This window comes from Cricetulus griseus (assembly GCF_003668045.3).
Source record: "Cricetulus griseus strain 17A/GY chromosome 1 unlocalized genomic scaffold, alternate assembly CriGri-PICRH-1.0 chr1_1, whole genome shotgun sequence".
Classification (NCBI taxonomy): domain Eukaryota; kingdom Metazoa; phylum Chordata; class Mammalia; order Rodentia; family Cricetidae; genus Cricetulus; species Cricetulus griseus.
The window spans coordinates 11,819,788-11,843,673 of record NW_023276807.1 but is presented as its reverse complement, the minus strand read 5'-3'; the positions used below and the strand labels follow the sequence as shown (position 1 = coordinate 11,843,673).

The 23,886-nt window shown below is 44.4% G+C and overlaps 2 protein-coding genes across 9 annotated transcripts in view; one reads left to right on the top strand and one right to left on the bottom strand.

Moving 5' to 3' along the window:
- Window positions 1–14,170, bottom strand: part of Kansl3 (KAT8 regulatory NSL complex subunit 3) — a 37,070-nt gene extending 22,900 nt beyond the window's left edge. For 3 of the 8 annotated variants that reach the window (XM_027386866.2, XM_027386868.2, XM_027386869.2), the window contains exons 1-5: window positions 14,094–14,170; window positions 12,561–12,826; window positions 9,794–9,964; window positions 1,409–1,499; window positions 1,108–1,293 (exon numbers count right to left, since the gene is read on the bottom strand). In XM_027386866.2, the coding sequence (XP_027242667.1) occupies window positions 1,108–1,293; window positions 1,409–1,499; window positions 9,794–9,964; window positions 12,561–12,775 (663 nt within the window). In that variant the 5' untranslated portion in view covers window positions 12,776–12,826; window positions 14,094–14,170. Of the gene's footprint in view, window positions 1–1,107; window positions 1,294–1,408; window positions 1,500–9,793; window positions 9,965–12,061; window positions 12,131–12,541; window positions 12,827–13,623; window positions 13,760–14,093 lie in introns of those variants that run through there. The other 5 variants (XM_027386867.2, XM_027386871.2, XM_027386870.2 and 2 more) reach the window with 5 other exon arrangements.
- A 6,168-nt stretch (window positions 14,171–20,338) lies between these two features.
- Fer1l5 (fer-1 like family member 5) overlaps window positions 20,339–23,886 on the top strand; it is a 48,193-nt gene continuing 44,645 nt past the window's right edge. The window contains exons 1-4 of the mRNA XM_035452480.1: window positions 20,339–20,454; window positions 21,050–21,158; window positions 22,758–22,812; window positions 23,443–23,552. Of these exons, the coding sequence (XP_035308371.1) occupies window positions 20,339–20,454; window positions 21,050–21,158; window positions 22,758–22,812; window positions 23,443–23,552 (390 nt within the window). The remainder of the gene's footprint in view (window positions 20,455–21,049; window positions 21,159–22,757; window positions 22,813–23,442; window positions 23,553–23,886) is intronic.

The window sequence follows — 23,886 nt, the reverse complement described above, 5'->3', positions numbered from 1 at the left end:
CTTGTCTTTTCAAACAAGAGGAATCACATCTAAATCCTGGCCATGGCAAGTGTGGCAAGAGCTGTCATTGCCTTGGGCACTATCAGCACTCATCCCTATAGCACACTATTCACTTTTTTTTTCTCACTTCCATGCCTAGCACATTCTAAATACAAGGTAAGTATTAGCTGAATGAAAAAGATTAGGTCAAATATCCTATCACACATATAACTATTGTATCTAGTTCTACATTTTGTTTTACTTTGGCACACAGTTTTCTTCAGCTTTCTGACAAACTCAGCATTCTGTAACGTCAAATAAACAAAAACAAAACAGATTAAGAAACAATGAAATTACAAGTTTTAGAGACCTGATTCAAAGAACTAATGACTGGGCAAATGCAAGAGCCTGGACTCTATCCCAGTATCACCACGTAAAAAAAAAAAACACAAAGTGAAGAAACAAAATTAAGTACCATTGCTTAAGGCCATCCTATGCTGGAGCAAGGCACACATACTCCTCAAGGCCCTATCAGGGCCACTTGAATAATCCTCAGTAGCTATTGTGGGCTTCTTATATGCTGGCTTTTGTGTTAAGATCTCTCTACCTCAATTCACTAACTTAATCACTACAGAAATGAACTTGCAGTGTAGAACAGGCTCAAAGTGATGGAGATCCACTTGCCTCTGTCTCCACAATACTGGAACTAAAGGTGTGTATGTACCACCACACCAGCCTATGGTTCATCACTTGATGAGGAGAGACTTAGTGTCAGGTAGCTCCTTGCTATGTAATCCCCTGGGCCCTCCGAGCAACACAGATCTGCTTCTCACCCCTTTTTTATCGACAGTCCTTCTTGGTAAAACCCTCATCTCCTCCACCACAATTCAATTCAGTGATGACTCAAAACACAAACTGCAAGGCTATAGAGGTTAAATATGTATACTGGTTTTCGGATGCCATACTTCACCCAAAAGATGGAAGGACTGAAAAATTTTTTCCTATTTCTAACAGGCGAATTGTTAGACTCAACCATGCTGACCTGGTCACAATGGTCTTGTCCATACCTACATCCTGAACCCACAGCAAATATAGGCTGCTGCTAGGAAAAAGCAGCAAAAGCCTCACCTTCCCTTTCAGTGTCTGCAAAGCATCCAAGTAAGCAGCCAGCATGGGCAGACTCAAGGTCTCCACAAGGGTGGTATGGAGCCACTGGATCAGTTTGGTGTCCCAGCTTACACTTGCCAGAGCCTGTCGCACCCTCCTTGCACACTTGTCCACAGCGACACGACGAAGCACAGGCTCATTGCAGGCCTAAAATATGTTCATGAAAAGAGGTTAGTTGGGCAGGGGGCACAACACAGGACACAGTCAGTCAATGAGGCTTGAACTAAGAAAGCCAACTATACACAGATTTCTGATATCTTACCCCTTCATTGGCCAATCGGGCGAGCCGGTCAGACTGCAGGGCTTTGAGGATCTTGTTAAATAGCTTGCTCTGAGCCCCTGTCCAGCCAGTCCTATAACAGAGACTCTGAGGAATTAAAGTGTAACCCTAAGGATGTTTCCCATGTACGGCCACCATATAAGGAGATGCTGTCATGTTTTGTTACCATTATGAAAGAGTCTAGTCACTGAGCTAAGGCATGAAATTTTGGTCCCAATTCTGCCAACAAATCACCTCACCATATATTACAAGTCAGGACCAGTCATGGAGCCTTTCAGTGCTTGAAAAACTAATTATTTACTGGTGGTTACTAGTAACCAAAGATATGGCACCAGTGCACAAACATGTTTCAATTCTATTAATTATTTTCCAGACAGGGTCTCACGCTAAACTGGACTCAAACTCCAAACTTCTCCTGACTCAGCCTCCAGAGTGCTGGGACTACAATATATGCCACAATGCTTGGTTCAACAAGCATCTTAATGGACTATACTAGAAGCAGGAGAGTAAGGTGGGAGCTCTATTTAAACCAGTTTGAGCCAGACGGTGGTGGTGCACACTTTAGTCCCAGCACTAGGGAGGCAGAGGCAGGTGGATCTCTGTGAGTTCGAGTCCAGCCTGGTCTACAGAGCGAGTTCTAGGACAGTCTCCAAAGCTACAGAGAAACCCTGTCTTGAAAAACCAAAAAAAAAAAAAGAAGATATTTAAACTTTATTTACTCTCTCTGCCATAAACAAATTCCCAACAAGCATGCCTTTAATCCAAGCACTAGGGAGGCAGAGGCAGTCAGATCACTGAGTTCAAGGCCAACCTGGTCTACAGAATGAGTTTCAGGACAGGCAGGGCTACACAGAGAAAAACCCTTTCTCAAACAAACAAACAAAACAACAACAACAACAAAAACTCCCGACAACCTGGTGCTGGTGAGATGGTTTCAAGGGTAAAGAAATTACTATGCAAATATGAGGACCAGCATTTTTATCCCCTAACACCCATGTAAAAGCTGAGCATGGTGACATGTGTCTGTAACTCCAGTGCTGACTTCAGGGATGGGGAAGAGACAGAAGAATGCCAGGGGCTTGGTGACCAGTCAGTCTAACCAATCAGCAAGCTCTAGGTTCAATGAGAGATTCTAGATCAAAAACTAAGGTAGTAACTAGAGGAAGATACCAGACATCAATCTCTGGCCTCCAACTGTAGAAACATGTGATTAACGTACTCAAATACATGTATAGATACATGCAAAAAAGAAAAAAAAAATCCCACACACATACAACAAATAAAATGAAAAAAACAAAAGTTATTAAAGTTCTTGCAATGAGCCATATGGATCCCAATACCTTCCCAATCTCATCATCCAATGATTGCCACTCAGCTTAATTCAGGTGCTCTCTGTCCCTGACCAATAATGCTCATTCCCCTACACCCATGTGTATCAAGTGTAGTCCTGTATCTGGACCCTTAGTATTCATTCCAATATTCAAACAGTAATGTCCTCTTCCCTCTCCTTCAGGTCACTGTTAAATATCACCTTCAACTGAGGCTTCCTTGACCCCTTTCATTCCACCCTGGGATTCTCGAGCTCCATTTTCCAACTACATCATTGCCTCACATTCTTGCCATTCTGTGTTTGGTTCCCTTTGTTAGAATGTAAAAGCCAAGATTTTTATTACTGTGTTTTAATGCTATATCCCCAATATATGCAACAAGTGCCTGACCTTTGAGAAGTTAAAACAGTTTCTGAATAAACAAACTGCACACACACTGCATTCTAAGTGCTCTGAACATCTAGGTTCAACCTGTCATTGTCTCCCCTCCCTCCACTCGAAGCCTACTAAGTGCATGGGTACTAAGCAAGAGGAAGACCACAGCAGGAAGATTTAGACTCAACACTCAACCAAGCTCTTTAGCACTCTAAGGTGGTCAATCTTCAGGGAAGCTACTTGAAATGACATCAACAGTCTCCATTTCTTGCATTGTAGCACATTAGCATCTTTTCCATCTCACCTAATCTTAGTCAACATGACACTTCATTTCTACAGACCATATACAGATTAAAGGACAAATTACCTCTCACACTGTTCAACTATTTGTTATTTAAGAGTAAGCAAATATTTATTAGAAACTCCTTTTCTCTCTATAAAATACCTACATACCACACAACTTACATGGTCCAGGAGAAGCCTAACCAAGAGCCAGACTTTATTTCACTTTTTAATAAAGAGCTCGCTATGTACCCTCAGTCTTTTGGTCTAAAAAAAAAAGGCATAAACTAGATGATCTCTAAGTTACTGAAAATTCAGACTAACTATGATGAACAATGATAGCAACATAGGTTTAGAGATAGAACCAACCAACCCCTCTTCAGAAACGCCATCATTTCCCACCTTGGTAATAGAGATATAAACCAGCCAAGTACTTTACTGCTAAATTCTATATTCCTAGCCCTGGCTTTTTTGAGACAGAATCTTATCACACAGCTCAAGTTGATCTTGTACTTGCTATGTAACCAACACTGACCTCAAATTCATGATCTTCCTGTTTCTGGCTCCTGAATGCTGGGATTACAGGAGTCAGCATCACATCTGGCTAGTAGTGCCTTCTATCTATCTGTAAAGCTTTTCTTGCTACAATGTAAATCACTTCTGGGTTCTCAAAGCTACTCACTCTCTTGTACTACTAGTACTCTGAAGATAACTAGAAGCAGTGTTAGGTTTCTAGATTGTGCCTTCTCTTTTTCTTTCCCTCTAGTTCTCTTGGCATAACTCCTGTGACTTCATCAGAATCATGTCTATTTTTATTGTGGTTTGTTACTTAGAGACACTTTGGATTTTGGAGATGGGGACTGAAAGCCTTAACTCCATTTGGAATAAGAAGGCCTGTTGGGACTAATATTCCTAGCCTATTACATTCATATTTTCCTTTTCCTTCACATTATTGAAATACACAGCATCTTTACCCTAGTGGCATCTCTCTATGTACAGTGATTCTCAGGTGGGCTTCACTTTTGCCACGTGTAGAGATGGGAGAAAACAGATTGTTCACAACAGTAAAGAAAAAGCTTTCTGAAGACATATATATTTATTTCCATTTTAATGTACTTTTTTGTTTTTAATCATTGGTTGAATTCTACCCTATTTGTAAATACTAAGATTACTATGTGTGTGTGTTGTGTATACATGTGGGTGGGGTATCCATGTGTGCACATGTGGAAGCCAGAGGTTGAATTTAGGTGTCCTCTTCCATCTTTCTCCATATTACTGTCTGAAACAGGGTCTCTCACTGTCCCTGGTACTCAGTGATTGGCTAAATAGCCAGCCAACAAATTCCAAGGACCCCATCTCCTTCTCCAACACTCGGGTCACAAATGTGTGTCACCAAGCCAGCTTTTTTAATGTAGGTGCTGAGGATCCAAATTCAGGCCCTGATGCCTATACAGCAAGCACTTTATCCACTAGCCATCTCCTCAGCTCTTTGTTACTTAAGTTTTTTTACTCTCTTTTCATTATGAAATACAAAATGATATGGGGAAGAAATATGATCTAAACAAAACAGAAAGGTTAGTAGAATCTATTTAGAAATGACTACCATATAACACATGAAATTAAATTTGAAAGCCACAACATTGAGTCTAAAATCTCAGAAAAAAATTCTGATGATTGTTGCTACACATAAAACAAAGTGACCTAAGAACCGAAACATTCTATGCATTCTGTCAGCTTCCTGGGAGGTGAAAAAATTAAATGGGCATGAGGGAAAAAAGATCTAACCCAAGATTAAGATAAAGAGCATGCAAAAGATATAATTAAGGAAAAATTCAAAAACAGGAGACCAAATTTTAAATACAAGCCTAACCAGTCAGGGAGCTGATGGGAACTGTGGTGAGTCAACTGCCCCCTCCTTTTGGGCCTAAATCTATTTAATTTTCATGAGTGCAAGAAATGCATTTTCTTTCTTTCATAGATGAGATCAGATAGTCTTTTGTTTTCCATGGTCTGACCAACCTGAATGATATGCTGACCTCAGGCTCATCCTAGTTAAAGCAAGCAAAAAAGCATGATGGTCCTAGAAAATCTGACTCTTCTCCCCCCCCTTTTTTTTTAAAGCAACAAGGTCCCATTATGTAACCCATGATATTCTCAATTTTGGATACTCCTATCTCTGTTTCCAAAAGTCTGGGATTATAGACATAGGCCACAATAACAGGCAAATGCAGTATTTTCAAAGGTAATCATTAATTCCCTGATTCTGTTCCAAGGGAGACTGATTCAATGCAAAAATGTCTAAAGGACATGGAGACCAGAAAAGGGCACTGAATCCCCTGAAACCAGAGTTAGGAGGGTTGTAAGCCACCATATGAGTGCTGGAAACACAACTCTGGCTTTCTGCAGCAAATGCTCTCAACTGCTGAGCCATCTCTCCAACCCCAGAAATTTTTAATTGTGTGTATGCACATAGGATGTGTGTGGATGTATTTACCAGGGAGGCACATGCTACAGCACTTATGTGATCACTTACTCAGGTCATCAAGCTTACACCAGGTTTATGTTTTGGCAAGTGTTATCTCACTGGCCCTGTCTGAAGGTTGTTTTTTTTTTTTTTTTTTTTTTTTTTTTTTGGTTTTTCAAGACAGGGTTTCTCTGTGTAGCTTTGGAGCCTATCTGGCACTTGCTCTGGAGACCAGGCTGGCCTCGAACTCACAGAGATCCGCCTGCCTCTGCCTCCCGAGTGCTGGGATTAAAGGCGTGCACCACCAACGCCCAGCAATTTTTTTTTTTTAAATCTTACATTTATTTTATTTGTTTTTGTGAAACAGGGTCTCTAAATAGCCCTGGCTGTCCTGGAACTATGTACACCAGGATAGCTTCAAACTCAAGAGATCCACCTGTCTCTGCTTCCCAAGCACTGGAATTCAAGGTGTGCACCACCGTGCTCAGCCTAAAGAAAAAAAAAAAATTTTTTTAAAGATTTATTATGTATATAGCCTTTTGCCTCCATGTATTCCTGCACACCAGAAGAGGGCACCAGATCTTATTACAGATGGCTGTAATCCACCATGTGGTTGCTGGGAATTGAACTCAGGACCTTGGGAAGAGCAGCCAGTACTCTTAACCTCTGAGCCATCTCTCTCCAGCCCCCTAAAGAAATTTTTTTAAGTGAAAAGTTAAACCGGACAAGACAACATCAGAAAAGCTCAATTAAACCACACAACTAAGAAAGGAAAGAATAAAAGAAGGAAAAAGAAAATAGGCAAGTGGTGGAGGGAAAACAACTCAAAGATCTTGGACTTGAAATACCAAACATGCAACCTGATATATACATATATATGTATGTGTGTGTGTATATATACATATATATGTATGTATATATGTGTATGTGTATACACACATACACACACATACAATCTCCCCAGTACTAGATCTACAAAACAAAAACAAAAACAAAAAGCCCAACCCCAAACTGTTAAGTGATTTAAAACTCACCTGGGGAAATGCATCTAATGCAACTTTCCATCTGAAAAACAGATGGGGGTCGGGGGCGCTGGTCCACCATCTTCAGGACTGTATTACTTTGCTACCAAATAGAACTTTCAACAATTTTCCAAGCTATACGACTGTGACACACAGACACAAGAACATGACCCAGACCCAGTCAGCTAAGTTCTTGGATAGGAAACTAGAATGTAAACATATGAGAGACTACAGACCACACGGTCCTTGACACAACTACAAAACTCTTGTTTTAGTGCAAAAGCAGCCATGGGCAATATCAAATGAATGGGCATAGCTATATTCCAATAACCGTTAATCACAGACACTGAAATTAAAATTTTATGTGTCAATGAAATATCTCTCTCCAACCACTTAAAAACATAAAAACTACTCTTAAGGAATACAAAAGCAAGCAATGGACCAAATTTGGCACATGGGTCAGCTTGACAACCCCTGCCTGATCTAGATAATTAAATCAAGCAGAGATTGAGACCATTTCATAAAATATCAGCTAACATTAGAGAAAACTAGGATTAGGTGGTGGTAGTAGATTTTGTTTCCTATATAAAAAATGATCTGTGGGAAGTTTCTAATGAATAATTCAAGAATCAGAGAAAAGAGCCCTAACAAAGGAAGCTTCTGACTACAGATACAAGCCAATCAATAGTTGTCTCTGAAGATAAATATCGAGATTCTAGGGAACTGTCCTCTAGAGCTGTCCATTGAGTTCTCAGTGTGGGAAACTGTAATTCTACATGGCTTATACAGGAAGAAAGGAAGCAGCAATTTAACAATCAAGGGAAAGAAGGCAGTAAGATGATTATAATCACAGCAAAGGCAACTGCAAACTTCCAAACAAGCTACAGAAAATGATGACCTCTTGAGTAAAGCTAATAAGTACTAACAAATAATGAAATCAGCTACCTGAAAGTGACCTAACCTAAGATAGCTTAAAGTCTGTTGCTAATAGAACATTTCCCAAATCTTACCAGACACCAAACACAAAATAGTTCATTTCAGAGTAACAAAACCCTATCAGTGTGCAGTGGGGTCCTAACAAAGGAAGTTCACTTTGAGACGACAGAAAGACAAGGCAAAGATAGGAAATGTCTCAAGTGTTTCCTGTAGCACCCAGGTGAAGGGACACCCTAGTTACTTTGTGTGCCCATCTTTCTCCTGTAAAGATTCTCCATGCATCTACTCCTACAAACACAATGGCTTCTCAGACTTTAACTGGGGATGGACACTCTAGTCAGGCACTCCAGCATCTCTTTTGCCTTGCAGGGTTTTGTTTAGTTTTTCCAAGACAGGGTTTCTTTGTTTAACAGTCCTGGCTGTCCTGGAACTTGCTTTGTAGACCAGGCTGGCTTCACTGAGACTCCTGCTTCTGCCTCCCAAGTGCTGGGAAAAAGGTGAGCACCACCACCACCCAGCTCTGCTTTGCAGCTTTATCTTTCCTTATAAATTAAGAACCAAGTGACCATGCATGGTGGCACATGCTTATACTGTGTGTGGCCAGCCTTGGCTTTCACAGAAAGCCATGCATAAAAGTAAATAAAGGCAAAACATGGGGGTGACACACCCATAATCCCATCATATGGAAGGCAGGAGCACAAGGATCAGAAGTTCAGTCAACCCTAGCTACATAGGGAGTCTGAGGTCAGCCTACATTACACCAGAGAACCTGTCTCAAAAAATCAATAAAGAGGGCTGAACAGCTGTGAGCACCTGCTGCTCTTCAGAGGACTAGAGTTCAGTTCCCAGCATTCACACCAGACAACTCACAAGTACCTCTAACTCCAGGGGATCAAATAATCTCTTTTCTGGCTTCTAAGGGTACCCACCACACGTGGCCTACACTCATAAACAAATATGCATTAATATAAAATGAATCTTTTAAAAGAAGGAATGACTAAAGAAATGGCATTACTATATACTATTAAGTCTAATGACTTTAATAAACATGAGTAGCTCCCAAACCTCTCTAATCATAATCAAGGGCTAACTGATTTTGAAAAAGCCCTTCAATTCAAATTATACATTTGTCCCCATATTTTTTAAAGTCGTATATATATTATTTGTGTGTGTATGTACACACATATACGTATATACATGTGCACGCAGGTTCCCCAAGCAGGCCAGAGGCATCCCCTTGGAGCTGGAATTACAGGGAGTTGTGAGATGTCCAACACATGGCCCTCTGAAGAGCGGTTAACCTCTGAACCATCTCTCTAGGCCCTCTCACCATTTTTAAAATTAAATTATCCCCAATTCAAGCATATTAGCTTTACACATGACCCCAAAACATTTATTACTCTAACTGTAGACCATGTACATGCAAACCTTACAAACATAAATTTAGTTTTTTAGGTAGTTTGGTTGGCTCTTACATCGAATAACCTACAGAGCTAGTCATACTTATACCCGACACGCAAATTGTATGGTTCTGTAGTGCTGGGGCCTCATACATGCCAAGAAAAATGCATTACCACTGTGCTACATCTCCAACCCCTACTTCCTATACAAAGATTAAGGTTTCACTATGCTGTCCAGGTATGTCTTAAATTCTTAAGTGCAAGTCCTCCTCCTACCTAAGCCTTCCAAGATGCTGCAACTACAGACATCTGTCACTATGTATACCAGTCATTGTGCCAGAGTTAGGGACAGTCAGTAAGACAGCTGAGATGCAACCTCTGTTGCCAAGAGGTTCACAGCAGTGAGCTGAGATACAATGCAGAATGACGAGAACATCCCTATTTCCACAGCTACAAATGAAATAAGCTCCAGTAAATGTTTCAACAAAGATGCTATCAAAGAATTACAAGGTACTAACCATTAACCCCAAAGTGACAAATTTTGTCAAGGAATGGCCTACCTGTTGACATGTTCTTCCCAGTCTTCTGGTGGAGGAGGAGCATCTGCATCTGTCCTGGCGAAGATAACATGCCGCTCACACTCATTCATCACACTCCGTGCCTTCTGATTGTCATAGAGTGGTACAGGAGTCGACGTGACTGTCTCCACATCTATTGGAACGTCTGATTCGCTGTAAATAGGTGAGGAAATAGGACCAAGCCATACACACTTCACACAACACAAGTGTTTAATAATCATCTGGCTGCCAAATTAAAAAAATGCATGTCTATTGAACATTCTCATCTAGCTCTCTTCTCTCCCTGGTAGGTGCTTGGGAAAAGCAAGGTCCTTTATTAACTCTGGTTTTTCTTTTGAAGCAGTTTCACACTGGCCTGGAATTGACTATGCTGCCCAGGCTAGCCTTGAACTTGGTTGTTGTTTTACTTAAGATATTTTAAAACAATTTTTGTGTATGTATGTAAGTGGGTACGTGCATGTGAGCTCATGTCTAGAGGCCAGAGACATTTGACATGGGTACTCTGCAAAAGTAGTACATGATCTTAACTGATGATCCATCTCTCTCCAGCTCCTACATAGCCTTAACCTCTTGACACTCCTCTTGCTCTGGCCTCCCCAAGTGCTGGGATTATAGGCATGAGCCACCACACCTGGCTCCAAAGTCTTTTTAAAATGCAGCTATACAAAAACTAACAGATACACACACACACACACACACACACACACACACACACACAGGAGACAATACATATTTGTCCAAAGGCAGAAGCTATAAGCTACATGTGGCTACTTAAACTTATAAAATGAAATAGGATTAAAAATTCATCCCTTGCCCAGCACAGTGGTGCCACCTTTAATCCCAGAACTAGGGGAACAGAGACAGGTATCTCTGAGTTCGAGGTTAGCCTGGTCTACAAAGTGAGTTCCAGAACAGCCAAGGCTACACAGAGAAACCCTGACTTGGGGAGGAAAAAGAAAATCCATTCCTCAGGGCTGGAGAGATTGGTCAGCAGTTAAGTGCTTGCTGCTCTTGAAGAGAATCCAGGCTTGATTCTCAGCACCCACATGGGAAGACTCACAACTGCCTGCAACTCCAGCTCCAAGGGGATCTGATACCTCTGACCTCTGAGGACACAGGCACTCAATGCACATACCCACTCATAAACGCAATTAAAAACAAAATAAATCTTCCAATAAAGTAACTCAGTTCCTCACTCATTGATCTTCATTTTAAGAAAATTCCATGAGATAAAAATACATGAATTTTCATATAAGAAGTTTTACACAATAAAAAATAAAATTTCAAATTCTATGTAAAGGAAACTTTCAGTTATGCCCCAGGCCAGAGGCATCAGGATTATGTTAGAATGTTCCTCTAAGTCATGGCTCATTGACCCTCAGCAAACTGCAAGTCAACAAAATGTTACTATCGTTAGTAAATAAAAACAAAACAAAAACACCAGTCTTCTGAGCTGGGTATTGGTACAGTACTTTAATGCTAGTTTTTGGGAGGCAGAGGCTCGTGGATCTCTGTGAGCCAGCCTAGTCTACATAGAGTTCCAGGATAGCCAAGGCTATTTCAAACAAACCACTCTTCTAAGCCATACCTATGGCTGCAATCCTAAAGCTTGGGAGGCAGAAACAGGAAGATCAAGAATAAGCTACCACCCTAAGCTACACAGCAAGTCCCAGGTTAGCCAGGGATACAGAGTAAATACCCTGCCCCAAAAGAAAATACACAAACTCATCAAGGCAGCATATACCTATTATCCTAGCTCCTGAGAGGTGCAGGCAAGAAGATCAAGAGTTAAAAATCATCTTTAGCTGTACTACTGTTTGGGGAGGGGAAGGGACTGGTGTGTATGTGTGTAAACAAACCCAATTTCAAAAATACAACAAACCAATAAAAACATCCAACATTCTACACTTGCTTAAAAACACATAATGGTCCCTCTAACTCATCAATACTCAAAGGGGTGTGTGTGTGTGTGTGTGTGTGTGTGTAGAGAGAGAGAACCCACTACCCCTACAAAAAAAAAAAAAAAAAAAAAACTGTGCTTGAGAAAAGATTAAACATTAAGTCAAAACAAAAAAAAAAAAAAAAAACAAACACAAAATCTCTTATCCAAACATTTGTAATGACCAGTCTAGAGCATTTCAACAAATCCGGAAATGGGTGAAATCAGAAGGTTCAAAATAATTGACTAATTAGTTAGGTCAGATGTAACCAAATCACTTATCAGATAGTAAAGTTTTGAAATTTTCTTACCCTCTAACGTAAGGTGGCTGGAAATATAATGAGACTTAGGAGGGTTTAGATTAACCCACAGGTGGCTTTCTGTAAGGAGGTAAGAATGAAAGCAATGTTTTGGGAACTCCCTCCGAATCTGTGATTTGTGCACTGAAGCCAGGGAAAGGGAATGATATATTGTAGCCACTGTCAAGCAAATCAGATGCTGCAGTAAAGTGACAAGGAAATTCTTCAGTTTTCTCTTTCCACACAAGCTCTATTACACTTATCTAAGTGGACTAGGCTGTGTTTTCATTTGGATATCTTGCTTTTCTAATTCCCATCTGCAGATGTCTGTGAAGATGTCCACACTTGCCCTGATATGCTTAGGCTGCTCAACCAAGTTCTCCAGTCACCCCCGAACCCCAATCACTCCCAAGAACACTTCTCTAATCCCCACCATATGATCACTGCCAAGGTTAGGCAGAAGTAGCCCTTAAGAAGGAAACCCAAACTCACATGGTATTCTCAAACTCACATAGTATTCTCCTGCTGCCGACGGGGAGTTACAAAGAGCATGCGGGTGGGGCGGGCACTACTGGCATCTGGGTGGGCACTCCATGGTTTAGCATAGCTATGATCCAAAAAAACGAGGTCCAGCTCCCGCTCATGCACTGAAAGTTGGAAGAGCAGGGAGGTACCCATCCGCCGAGCTGAAGTCTGGAAGTCCCTCTCCCCACCCCGGTGGGCCATGTCAGTAGTCTGGCAGACAAGTCAGGGTGTGAGTATCTGCATACTAGTCACCTGCAGTGAAAAGTGGTCAATTCAATATTTTCAATCTCTCCCAATGTAAACTATCAAAATACGCTTTTATGCCTATCAGTCTTATCATCGATTATGCCCTTTCACACAGAAGTGAGTTCCCACACCACTACAAAAAAGGTGCCGGTGTGATGGGGCAAGTCATTCTGTGTATCTTATTGGTTCCGGTGCTGTACAAAATCCACAATTACGTAACTATAAACTGACTCCACAGTTACAAAGACCTTTCGTCCACAACTGGGAAGGCACAGGCAGACAGATCCCCATGAATTCGAGGACGGCCTGATTTATACAGTGAGTTCCTGCCGAGAGAGAGAGAGAGAGAGAGAGAGAGAGAGAGAGAGAGAGAGAGAGAGAGAGAGAGAGAGAGAGAGAGAGGGAGGGGGGAGGAAAGAGACATGAGAGGGAGAGAGAGGGAGAGAGAGGGAGAGGGAGAGGGAGAGACGGGGGGGGGGGGGGGGGGGGGGGGAGAGCAAAACAAAAAATAAAGACCTAAATCTGCTATGCAATTTCCTTCTTGGGTGGTAAAGGTTTTTTTTTTTTTTCTTTTGCAAACAAGAAGAATCACAAGCATGAATTCTTTCAAAAGCTAAGGGGTCCCTACTTTCCATCCCCTTAGGGCTTGGGCAGGGCCTGTGGGCTCGGGCAACTCCTGGAACAACAGCCTGGCACCGCGGGCGTCCAGGAAGCAGCCTGCTGCCCAGGGCTCCAGGTTTCACCGCTTTGGGCTGAGATTAAGGGTAGTCTCCTAGGGTCACGTTCCAAAGTTTTGCACCGACCTCACGTTACAGCGGAGTTTTGAACAGATAAAAAACGAGAGCCCGCCCTCAGCCCGTGCCGGGACGGGCCCTCGGGAGGCCTTTCTTCCTCCGCCCTCCCACGGCGAGGCGCCCGGCAAACTGCCCGCTCCTCAGGGAGGATCTCGCCACGGAGCCGCAAAACCTCAAAACGGCCCACCCGGGCGGCACGGCGACGGCGCTGGCTCGGGGGCCTAAGCGACTTGGCCAAGGTCATCCCGAGTTCGTGACGAGGAGGAGCCGCCCGGCCCCGCCTCCCGGGGCCCTTCTCGGCCCCGCGCCTCAGCCGCCCCAGCGCCGTCTCGGCCTCCGCGCGCCCGGGCCGCCCCGGGCCCGCGGCTCCAGTCCCGGCCCCCCGCATGCCCGCGAAGCCCGAGGGCCTCGCAGAACCGCCGCCCGCCGCCTCGAACCCCACGGGCCGCCACCCGCGCCGGGCCAGGCCCGCGTCTCACCAGCAGTCGCCGGCCGCGCGCTCGCCCGAGCCGGATCCTAGCGCGCGTGCGCTTTACCGCCTCCGCGCCGGGCACGGTGGGCTCTGACGAAAGCGCGGAAATGGATCGCTGCCTGGGGACCGCGCGGCGGCGAGCGGCAAAGCCCGGAACGGATCCGCTCCCGCGACTTCGCTGCCCAGTGGGTAGCGCAGGAGGGGCACACAATTCCCAGGCGGAGACGTCCTGTCCTCCCTCTGTGTTTTCTGCAGGAAAAGTGAGGGCAAAGAGCAAGATAGTTGCCGGGTGGTGGTGGCGCACGCCTGTAATCCCAGCACATGGGAGGCAAAGGCAGGCGGATCTCAGTGAGTTCGAGGCCAGCCTGGTGTATACAGAGTGAGTGCCAGGACTGTTACACAGAGAAACCCTGTCTCGAAGGAAATAAAAAAGAACAAGGTATTTGCCACAACCCAAGTACTCTGTGTCCCCACCTTTGTCCCTTTGCCAAGAGCTGGGTTCCATTTGCAGTAGGAGAGTGGGGGTTACCTTCAGTCCAGCCACGTGATGTATCCTTATAACCCCAGCACGCAGGAGGCTGAGACAGGAGGATCACGGTGAATTCCCGGACGACCTGAGCTAAAACGTGATACCCTGTCTCAACACTTCAAAACAAACTGGAGAGAGGGGAAGAGGAAAATCTTTGCAGCGTGTTGGAACCAACACTAGAGCTCTGCAGAGTTTAAGGAATAAAGGGAAGTTGGCAGAGTTCAGACTGGGATGAGATAGAGGTGGAATGTTAGGCTCAACATCTAACTGCCTGGTTCAACAGATCACAGCAGGCAAGGCTTCAGCCTTTTCTCATCTCTAAATGCACAAATACTTAGCCCTGCCTCTCCAGGATGCCAGGGGAATGCAATGGGCCACCTGTCAAGACCTCGAATTGACTTCTTGATGGCAATTACCATGAGCTACCCCACCTTTATGCTTTCGAACTCAGCATCTTTGACTGCTTACTTACTTATTCATTTATGGGGCGAGTGGTAAGACAGGGTCCCATGTATCTCAGGCTCAGCTCAACCTAGCAGTAGAGGCAGGGATGACCTTGAATTTTTGATCCTTCTGCTTCTCTGCCTTTCAAGTGCTGGCATTTCAAGCCTGCATCACCATGCCTAATAGAACACAGTGGGGTTGCTTTTTTGTTTTATTTTTGTTTGTTTGTTGCTTATTTGTGGGGTGTTTTTGGTTTTTGTTTTTTGGTTTGTTTTTCAAGACAGGATTTCTCTGTGTGTAGCCCTGGAACTAGCTTTGTAGACCAGGCTTGCCTCGAACTCACATATTTCTGTCTGCCTCTGTCTCCCCAGCACTGGCCTTAAAAGTGTGAGCCACCAAATCCCAGTTTAGAACACAGTGTTTTAAACTCTAGGTTGCGGTTCATTTAGGCTTGAATAACTGAAGGTAGAGGGCCAGGAAAATTAGGCAATCACAATAGGTTTCTAAGTGTGCAATAACCTAAAATTAATTCAACCAGCATACCTGGCAGTTTGTGATGTGTTACATCCACGATGTCATTGTAGCCTTGGTTCTGAGCACGAGGCATGAATACTTTAGCACAGCTCATGCCAAATAGATAAAGCACCAACAAATGCTATCTAAAACCCCTCAGTTCAGTATTTTTTTTTTACTGTAGACACAAAGGTTTTTGTTCTTACAGCAACCTGACAGTTTCATTATGAAAAACAAAGGCTCTTGGTATTTTCCTATCTTTCTTCAGCATGTTTCAAAGTAGTATTATCTTTGGATTGTGGTAGAATGCTTGGTTTTTAGAAATTGTTGTTTGAATGACTGACTTAAGCTGCATAAAACAGTCACTAAATGAATTTTAGCTTGGGATTAGGACAGAATGTCCAATCATTGCTGAAAACACTTCTGCCATTTTGTAGTAAGTCTTTATATAAGTAGCTTTGTAGCATTAATTATTAGCAAAAATATCCATCACCTCAGAAGCTAGAAGATCAGGAGTTCAAAAACAGCCTCAGCTACATAGTATTTCAGAGCCAGCCTGGGCTCCATGAGACCCTGTCCCAAAAATAAAAAATAAAATAAAGAAAAAAGAGGCTAAATTTTTTTGCTTCCCCTGGGGCCTCATCGATTTCCCTGTATATATATTTTGATGGCCTCACTTCTTTTCTTTTCTCATCTAAATTGCATGTCTTTGCCAATAATTCATTCCAGACAAAAGAGAATTCTGTGCCTGATATTGAAGGCAAAAGGACAGCAATAGAAGAAAAGAATCTCCAAAGCAGCTGGGTCCTTTTGTTTGTACAGGCCTAATCACCTCCAGCCGCTTGTTTTATACATACTCTATCACATGTCAGTCATCTCTTCTGGAGATTCTCTCCGGAACCAAGAACCACTGATCTCTGTGATGTACCTCTGTTGCTAAGTTCTACTCCCCCTGTGAACCTGGGACAGAGGAGCTCAAAAGAGGAAGCGGTGTCGCAGTGGAGGGAAGGAGGGGAGAAAGCAGATACCCAAGATGCTAAGGCTTGTTGTGGAGTCGGCCAAGATTAACCCACCTCTCAGTCCCCCACCCAAACTCTGTGTAACTGTCTACTTCAGAGGTGAGAACCAGGGCCCAAAAGGTTACCAGGAGTCCTGCTAGGTATCACACATTCAGGGAAAACTCAGTTATTCATATCCTACTACATGAAAGATGTCCCATATGACACAAGAAGAAGGTAGACTCTGATTGCTTCACAACCTGTTTGTTGTTAAGCCCCTAGCATATCAGGTCCTGGGTTTGATTCCCCAACACAGTTAAAAACCTAGCCAGGTTTTTTTTTTTTAATGCATACAACTATTTGTGTGTTTATGGTTTGTGAGGTCTCACTGTGTAGCTCTGGCTAGCTTAAGTTACAACTTGCTTTATAGCCAGGTGATATAGCACATGCCTTTAATCCCAGCACTCGGGTGACAGAGGCAGGAGGATCTCTGTGATTTCGAGGCTAGCCTGGTCTGCAAAGTGAGTTCCAGGACAGCCAGGACTACACAGAGAAACCCTGTCTTGAAAAACAAAAACAAAATAAATAAATAAATAACTTGCTTTATAGCCCAGGCTAGCCACAAACTCTTGAGTGCTGTGTCCTGAGTCCTGGGGTTATAGGTATGCACCAGCTGTGTGTGACTGTTTAGTCTGCATGTAAGCACGTTTATCTTGTGTATACCTGGTGCCTATGGAAGTCAAAAGAGGCTGTTAGAGCCCCTGGCACTGGGATTACAAATGGTTGTAAGCCACCATGTGAGTGCTGGGAACTGAACCCAGGTCCTCTGTGAAGGGGCCTTGGAGTCAGCACAGAACACACCCAGGCACCATATTCATAGCACAAAGGAGATATATTGCCCCGGAGGGGCAAGGGAGGGGGAGGGGTCCCTCTGGATCAGACAAAGACAGCAGCAGGTGTTTCTGCAGGAGTGGATTTTAGGAGAAAAAGGAAAAGTCTGTGTGTGCTAGGATGAGTTGGTAAGTCTTGATTGGACAGATTAACCACTGTAGTCAAATAATGAAATTTGATTGCTGGACTTTGGTGTTTTGATAGTTGGACCTTGAAGTTTTTGTCAAACATAAGGAAGGAATGCAATCTGATAGTTTAACAAGGGAGAGGAAAGGGAGGAGGGCAAGACGTGACAGAGACATTTGTGATACCTTTACCCTGCAAGAGCAGGGCTGTGCTATATATAAAGTAAAAGGAAAAGAAAAAAAAAATCCTGTGTGGTTTCACATACCTGTAATCCCAGCACTTGGAAGGCTGTGGCAGGAGCTCTAGGCTAGCCTGGTCTACACATTGAGACCTATCTCAAAAGGAAAAAAGTCAGTGAGATCGAGACAGAGAAAAAAGAATGTGTGTGTGTGTGTGTGAGAGAGAGAGAGAGAGAGAGAGAGAGAGAGAGAGAGAGAGAGAGAGAGCGAGCTTCATAGACTTAGGATGAGAAGTTTAAAAGACAGTATATGGCTAATCTTTAGTATGACTTTTGCTAAGAGCTGCTCAATATTGTCATTTACACTTGAATGAGCCTTACAGTTGACAATGCCTTTTCTTTTTTTGTTCTTGGTTTTTCGAGACAAGGTTTCTCTGTGTAGCTTTTGAAGCCTATCCTGGCACTTGCTCTGGAGACCAGGCTGGCCTCAAACTCACAGAGATCCGCCTGCCTCTGCCTCCCGAGTGCTGGGATTAAAGGTGTGCACCACCAACACCCGGCAACAATGCCTTTTCATAAACATCATATTTGTTCGTCATAGCAGTTCCATGAGGCAAAAGAGACCAGATTTATTATCTCTACATTTTAATAATGGAAGGAACATATATCTAAGAAGGGAGAGAGAGAGAAAAGGGTGAAAGAATCTATGAGACAGATTAAGTATATTTAGGAATCACAGAGCTGGGAGCCAAAAGGAAGTATAGCCTGGACTTGGGCTAGCAATATAGCTCTTCCTAGCACGTGGGAGGCCCTGGGTTTTAGTTCCACTGCCACCAAAAGAGGGAAATAAATAAAAGAAAATGTGATAGTCCTTTTTTTTGGTTGAGTGTATGGAAGCTAGTATAGGCCAACAAGGTTTCAGAAACGTGTAGGACGTGAGAAAATCAGGTCCAAAAGAAAAGAAGACACAATGCTGTTGGTGCTCCATATCTGTGGGCCCTGAGTCAACATGAGTCAAAAATATTTAAGGGCAGGCAAGATGGCTCAGTTGGTAAAGGCAAATATCATTCCTATACTCCATTGGTTAAAATGAGTCTCAGCCCCACATGGCTTTGAGGCTCTGGGTACTATGTACTGGGACAAAGTGAAATGAAAATAGGGTTATCCATCACACATGGTGATAAGTTTGGAATACCTGAAAAAGAAGCTAAAGATGCCATAGGACTGAACCAGGCTCCCCGAATGTGGGTGTCAGCTAGGAGGCCTGGGCAGTCTTTGGAGACTCTGGCAGTGGAACCAGTATTTATCCCTTGTGCACAAATGGACTTTGGGGGCCCATTTCCCATGGTGGGATACTTTCTTAGCCTAGATACATGGGGAAAGGCCTAGGCCCTGCCCCAAATAACTTGACAGACTTTTATGATCCCTCATGGAAGGCCTCACTCTCCCGGGGGAGTGGATGGGGAATGGTTTGTGGTTGGGTCCCTGGGAGGCATGGGAAGTTGGGAGGGAGAGGGAACTAGGATTGATATGTAAAATAAGATTGTTTCTAATTTAAATAAAATTTATAAAAATAAAAAAAAGAAACTATAGCCAGGATAGGCTCCAAAGCTACACAGAACAGAGAAACCCTGTCTCGAAAAACCAAAAAAAAAAAAAAAAAAAAAAGAAAAAAAGAAAAGAAAAGAAAAGAAAAGAAAAGAAACTATAGATGCTGCATCACTACTGCCAATATAGATTTGACTTCTCTTGGTACCCTACCTCTCTTTATCTCACTCAAACGGAGACACTGAACTACTTCCCCCCTTGGTATCTTTGCAGATGTGAAGAAAAAAACCCGCATACAGGAAGGAAATGACCCCATATGGAATGAGGTAGACACACCATGGCACTCCTGAAAGAGGACTGAACTACTCCAAGAGCAAAGGGCAGGGTTGGGCACTAAGCAGGTGCCAGAGATCTAGGGAACTGCCAGGGAGTCTCTCCTGGGTTTCACAGGCATCTTAGCCTAGGTTAGCCTCTGATCTGATAGGGCTGCAAAAGTCTCATCTGTCCTCAGCTACTCTTGATTTCTCTTTCTTACCTTTAGGGACAAACCACATCAAGCTCCATCCACTAATCGATCCACACCATTGTGCGAGACCTAGAATCCTAAAGCAGAGACAAGGCTCCTTGTGCAGAATTCTTTTTTTTTTTTTTTAATTCACTCATATTGTCCCATCCCACAGTCACTACTAACATGCACAGGAAGCTATGCACAGGAACACACACATGTAGGATCTCCTACGTGTGAGACCAGGTAGTAAATACAATCTCCTTAGGGAAGTAGACATGACAGAAAACTACTGAGTTCCAGCCAATTCCCTGGATTTGCCCTCGCTTCCTAGAAGGGTACATGGGAAGGAAGAAGGAGGCAAGATGTTGCCCAGCACGATGTCACATGCTTATAATCCCAGACTGAGGCTGGAAGATCACTGAGCTCCAGGCCAACCTAGCCTAACTAGTGAGTTCCAGACCAGCCAGGGTTACACAAGAAGACCCTGTCTCAAAACACCAACTTTCAAAATAAAAGAATGATTTCTCCCTGTCCCTCACAGACCCTAATCTGGTACCTCTGGAATCAACCACTGGAAATTGACTCCTTCCTGCAAGTCACCCTTCAGGATGAGGGCTCTAGAAAGAAAGAAAGGTGAGGCAGAAACAGACAGGAGGAGTTTGGTTGACCAAAGCAACAATGAGCCAGACATCTCGAATCTAACCCATAACTAACTAAGATAAAGGACCAGACCCCACACCACACAGTAAAGAAAAATGGAGGGTGGTACTAAAGGAGTACCAAGACCCAGAGATGAAATTGGCTAGAATACAAACTTGGGTACCAGTAGAAGCTCTGTCGTAAACCACAGATCCTGAATGTCTGCCGAATTCCAGCCTCTTCTGGTCAAAGTCTGCCTAATTCTAGTGCCCAACCCAGACTAACATTCCATTAAGAGTGAAGCCATGACACGGGCCTTTTCCAGAACATAGAATCTGATTGGTCCATCTTGGTGCCCGTCTTTGATCCAATGAGCTACTAATTTTGGGGGGATTCCCCAAGCAACTTCCCACAGAGTGTAGAGTCCCCCACCCCCATCACCGACACCCTCACAGTCCTCAGGTGACCACTGTGCTTACCTGGATTCTTCATACTCTGGAAGAAAGTCATCCCTAGGGCACAGCCTGGGACACAGGAGGAGCCCTCTACCCTGGCTGGGAATCTGATATCTACTCCTTGCCTCCCCCAGGTTCATTGGCACGGCCACTGTACTACTCAAGAAGCTGGTGCAAAAACCAGATGAAGTCTTAGATATGAAGAACCTGGTCCTGCTCAACCACAGCATGAAGCCCACTGATGTGAGTCAGGCATCAGACGGCCCAGGCAGGGCAGCTGGAGGAATATGGGCTGCTGGTGTGACTGAATGAATGTCTTGCTCTAGGAGCAGCCAAGTGCTCCACCACAAAGGAGTCCTTTGTGCCAGTGGGGGAGGGGGGCAGGCATCGCACTACTGTTATGTTCTGGGTCCCCATCCTTCCATCCATCTCCTATTTACCCTTGCATCTTCCCTGGAGTCAGTCACTGTGCTAGGCACTGGGATCAAGACTGAATCTCGGCAGAGGGGAAAGGAATGGGAAAGTTTGGCATAGAGAAAAGGGAAGGTGTAGGAATGCCCCAATTAGAGGCTACTGCTCTGGGGAAACCAAAGAAAGGCTCACCCAAGTGATTGGTCAGAAACTCACGTTTGGCTTTTCCTAGTTGGTCCTATGAGATTGAAGCCTGAAAACCTAAATTCATTCCCCGGGACCCACATGATAGGAAGATGCTGACTCCCACAGGTTGTCCTCTGCCCTCCCTCCACGCACCTGCACCTTGGCACAAACATGACGCCCCCCTCCTGTCCTGTCCCTTCCCTACCTCCATCCCCCTCCCCAGCCACCTTACACCTTACACAAAATAAGTAAAATTTAGGTCATCTTTCAACTTTTATTTATCAAATCCCAGCCATTTGGGGCTGATGGCTATTGCTTGGCTTCTTGGCTTCTTGTTAGAGATAGCAGACTGACTTCCTCCAAGCCTGACATAAGGCAGGCTGGTCTCCTGGGCTGCTTTCTGTAGAAAATGGATTGGTCTTCTGGACTGGTGGCTACAGTGAAAACTGTTATACGTGGTGTGGTTGTCATCCATGTATATATTCAGTCTCTTGGGAGGACATGAGTTTGTTCACTGGCCTGGAGAGGCAGGTCCCCCAGCAGAAGTATCAGGAACGTGGGGAGGAGGCCGGTTCAGGAAGAGCACACTGCCTGTGCTACTGGAACAGGGTAGAGGTGAAGACAAAGGCTAAAGATGAAGGGGCTTGTGGTGTGTGCTGCTAAGACCAGATTCTAATCATTTAGACTGGTAGTGGGTGTCCAACGGACAATCCCGAGGAATGGTCTGAAGATGGTGGGTGGGTGAGGAGTATCTGGAGGAAGGAGATCAGCTAGGAGGCACTGGCAGTTTTCCTAGATCAGGAGACATTAAAATTTCGGTGGGCAGGGGGAGGATGATGATGACACCCTAGTTAGCACCATGGTCCAGGACAGGTCCTGAGTCACACTTCCCTCTTCTCAGAAACCTCTTGGGTATTCTGCCATTGATATCATTACAGTTCAATTATCTTCCAAATCCCCTCCATCTTAACTCACTGCTAGCTCCTCATCAGTCTGTGCCGGCGTGTGTGTGTGTGTGTGTGTGTGTGTGTGTGTGTGTGTGTGCGCGCGCGCACACGCGCCCGCGCATGCATGCATGCACATGCACACATGTGTTGCACAGATGCCTGCAGCATAGCCCTGTCTCATGGCTAGCCTTGTGTCCCCAGGAGGAGAGGCAAGAACCCAGACAGACTAGGAAGACTATTGCTATAAATTATAAAGATTTCAAGATTTGCCTTCCAACTCCCTGCCTTTGCTTTGCAGTGTACTGTGAACCTACAGCTGGCCCAAATGCATGACCAGCACACTGAGATGATGGGTATGCGTTTCCCTAGGGTGAGACCAAGTGTATGTGTTCTTTGGGACCTTTGAGACCCAACTCTTAAGGACTACCAAAAGACTGTGCCCAGATAAGATTCCACAGAAATTATATGGACCTTACACTGGCTTGTTCTCCCTGGTTTGTTCAGGTTGTTTTCTCATACAACCCAGAACCACCGTCCAGGGTGATACCACCCACAGTGGACTGGGCCCTCCCACAGCAATCATTAATCAGAAAAATTTCCCCATAGACTTGCTTACAGACGATCTGATGTGGGGCATTCCCTCAATTAAGGTTTTCTCTTCCCGGACGACTCTAGGTTTATGTTAAGTTGACAAAAACTAGCCAGCACAGCCACCCATCTCCTCATCTCCATTTCTCATCTCTGGACATAAGGCTTATTTCAATGGAGGGGTCAGAAGGACATAGGATGGCCCCCATGTATGAAGAGGGAGTTCCAGGGATCCATTACTGTTGAGGATGAGAGGGGCCCATGAGCATGTCCAGGGGAAGATATGCCCTACCAGGGTCAAGTTTTCAGTCAGGAGTATGTTATGGAAGGAGAGTGATTAAAGGGAAAAAGGCCCGAAAGCCCCCTTAAACTGCCTCCCTGGACCTTTTCCTTAGGCCATGAAGAACTCCTGTACTCAACTGCAAATAAGGTGACCCAGCAGAAACTAATGGTGCCCGGCTACACTATGCACAGGACTCTGACTTCCAAGCCTCAGCAATTTCAGGTGAGAAACTAGAAAGTCTGTGTAGTCCCAACTGATGCTAGTGCCCTGTTCCCACACCACCTCCTCCCTCCCTTCTACAAGGTCATGGTGCAAAGCAGGGCTTGAGAACCAGCTTCACATCCTCAGGTCCTCACCACCTGTTCCTTTAGGGACCACTCTGGAGAAACTCTACCTGTGGCTAGAGCTAGACTGCTCCGGGGAGGCTAGGAGGGGCTTGCTGAGCTCTAAAGGCTCTGACAGGCAGGTGCTGGGAAAACAGAGCAGAAGGTACAGGTCCCGCCTTTCCAGTGCCCTTGGGTTGTTGGCAAAGCAAGGCAAGACACAAGCAAGATCA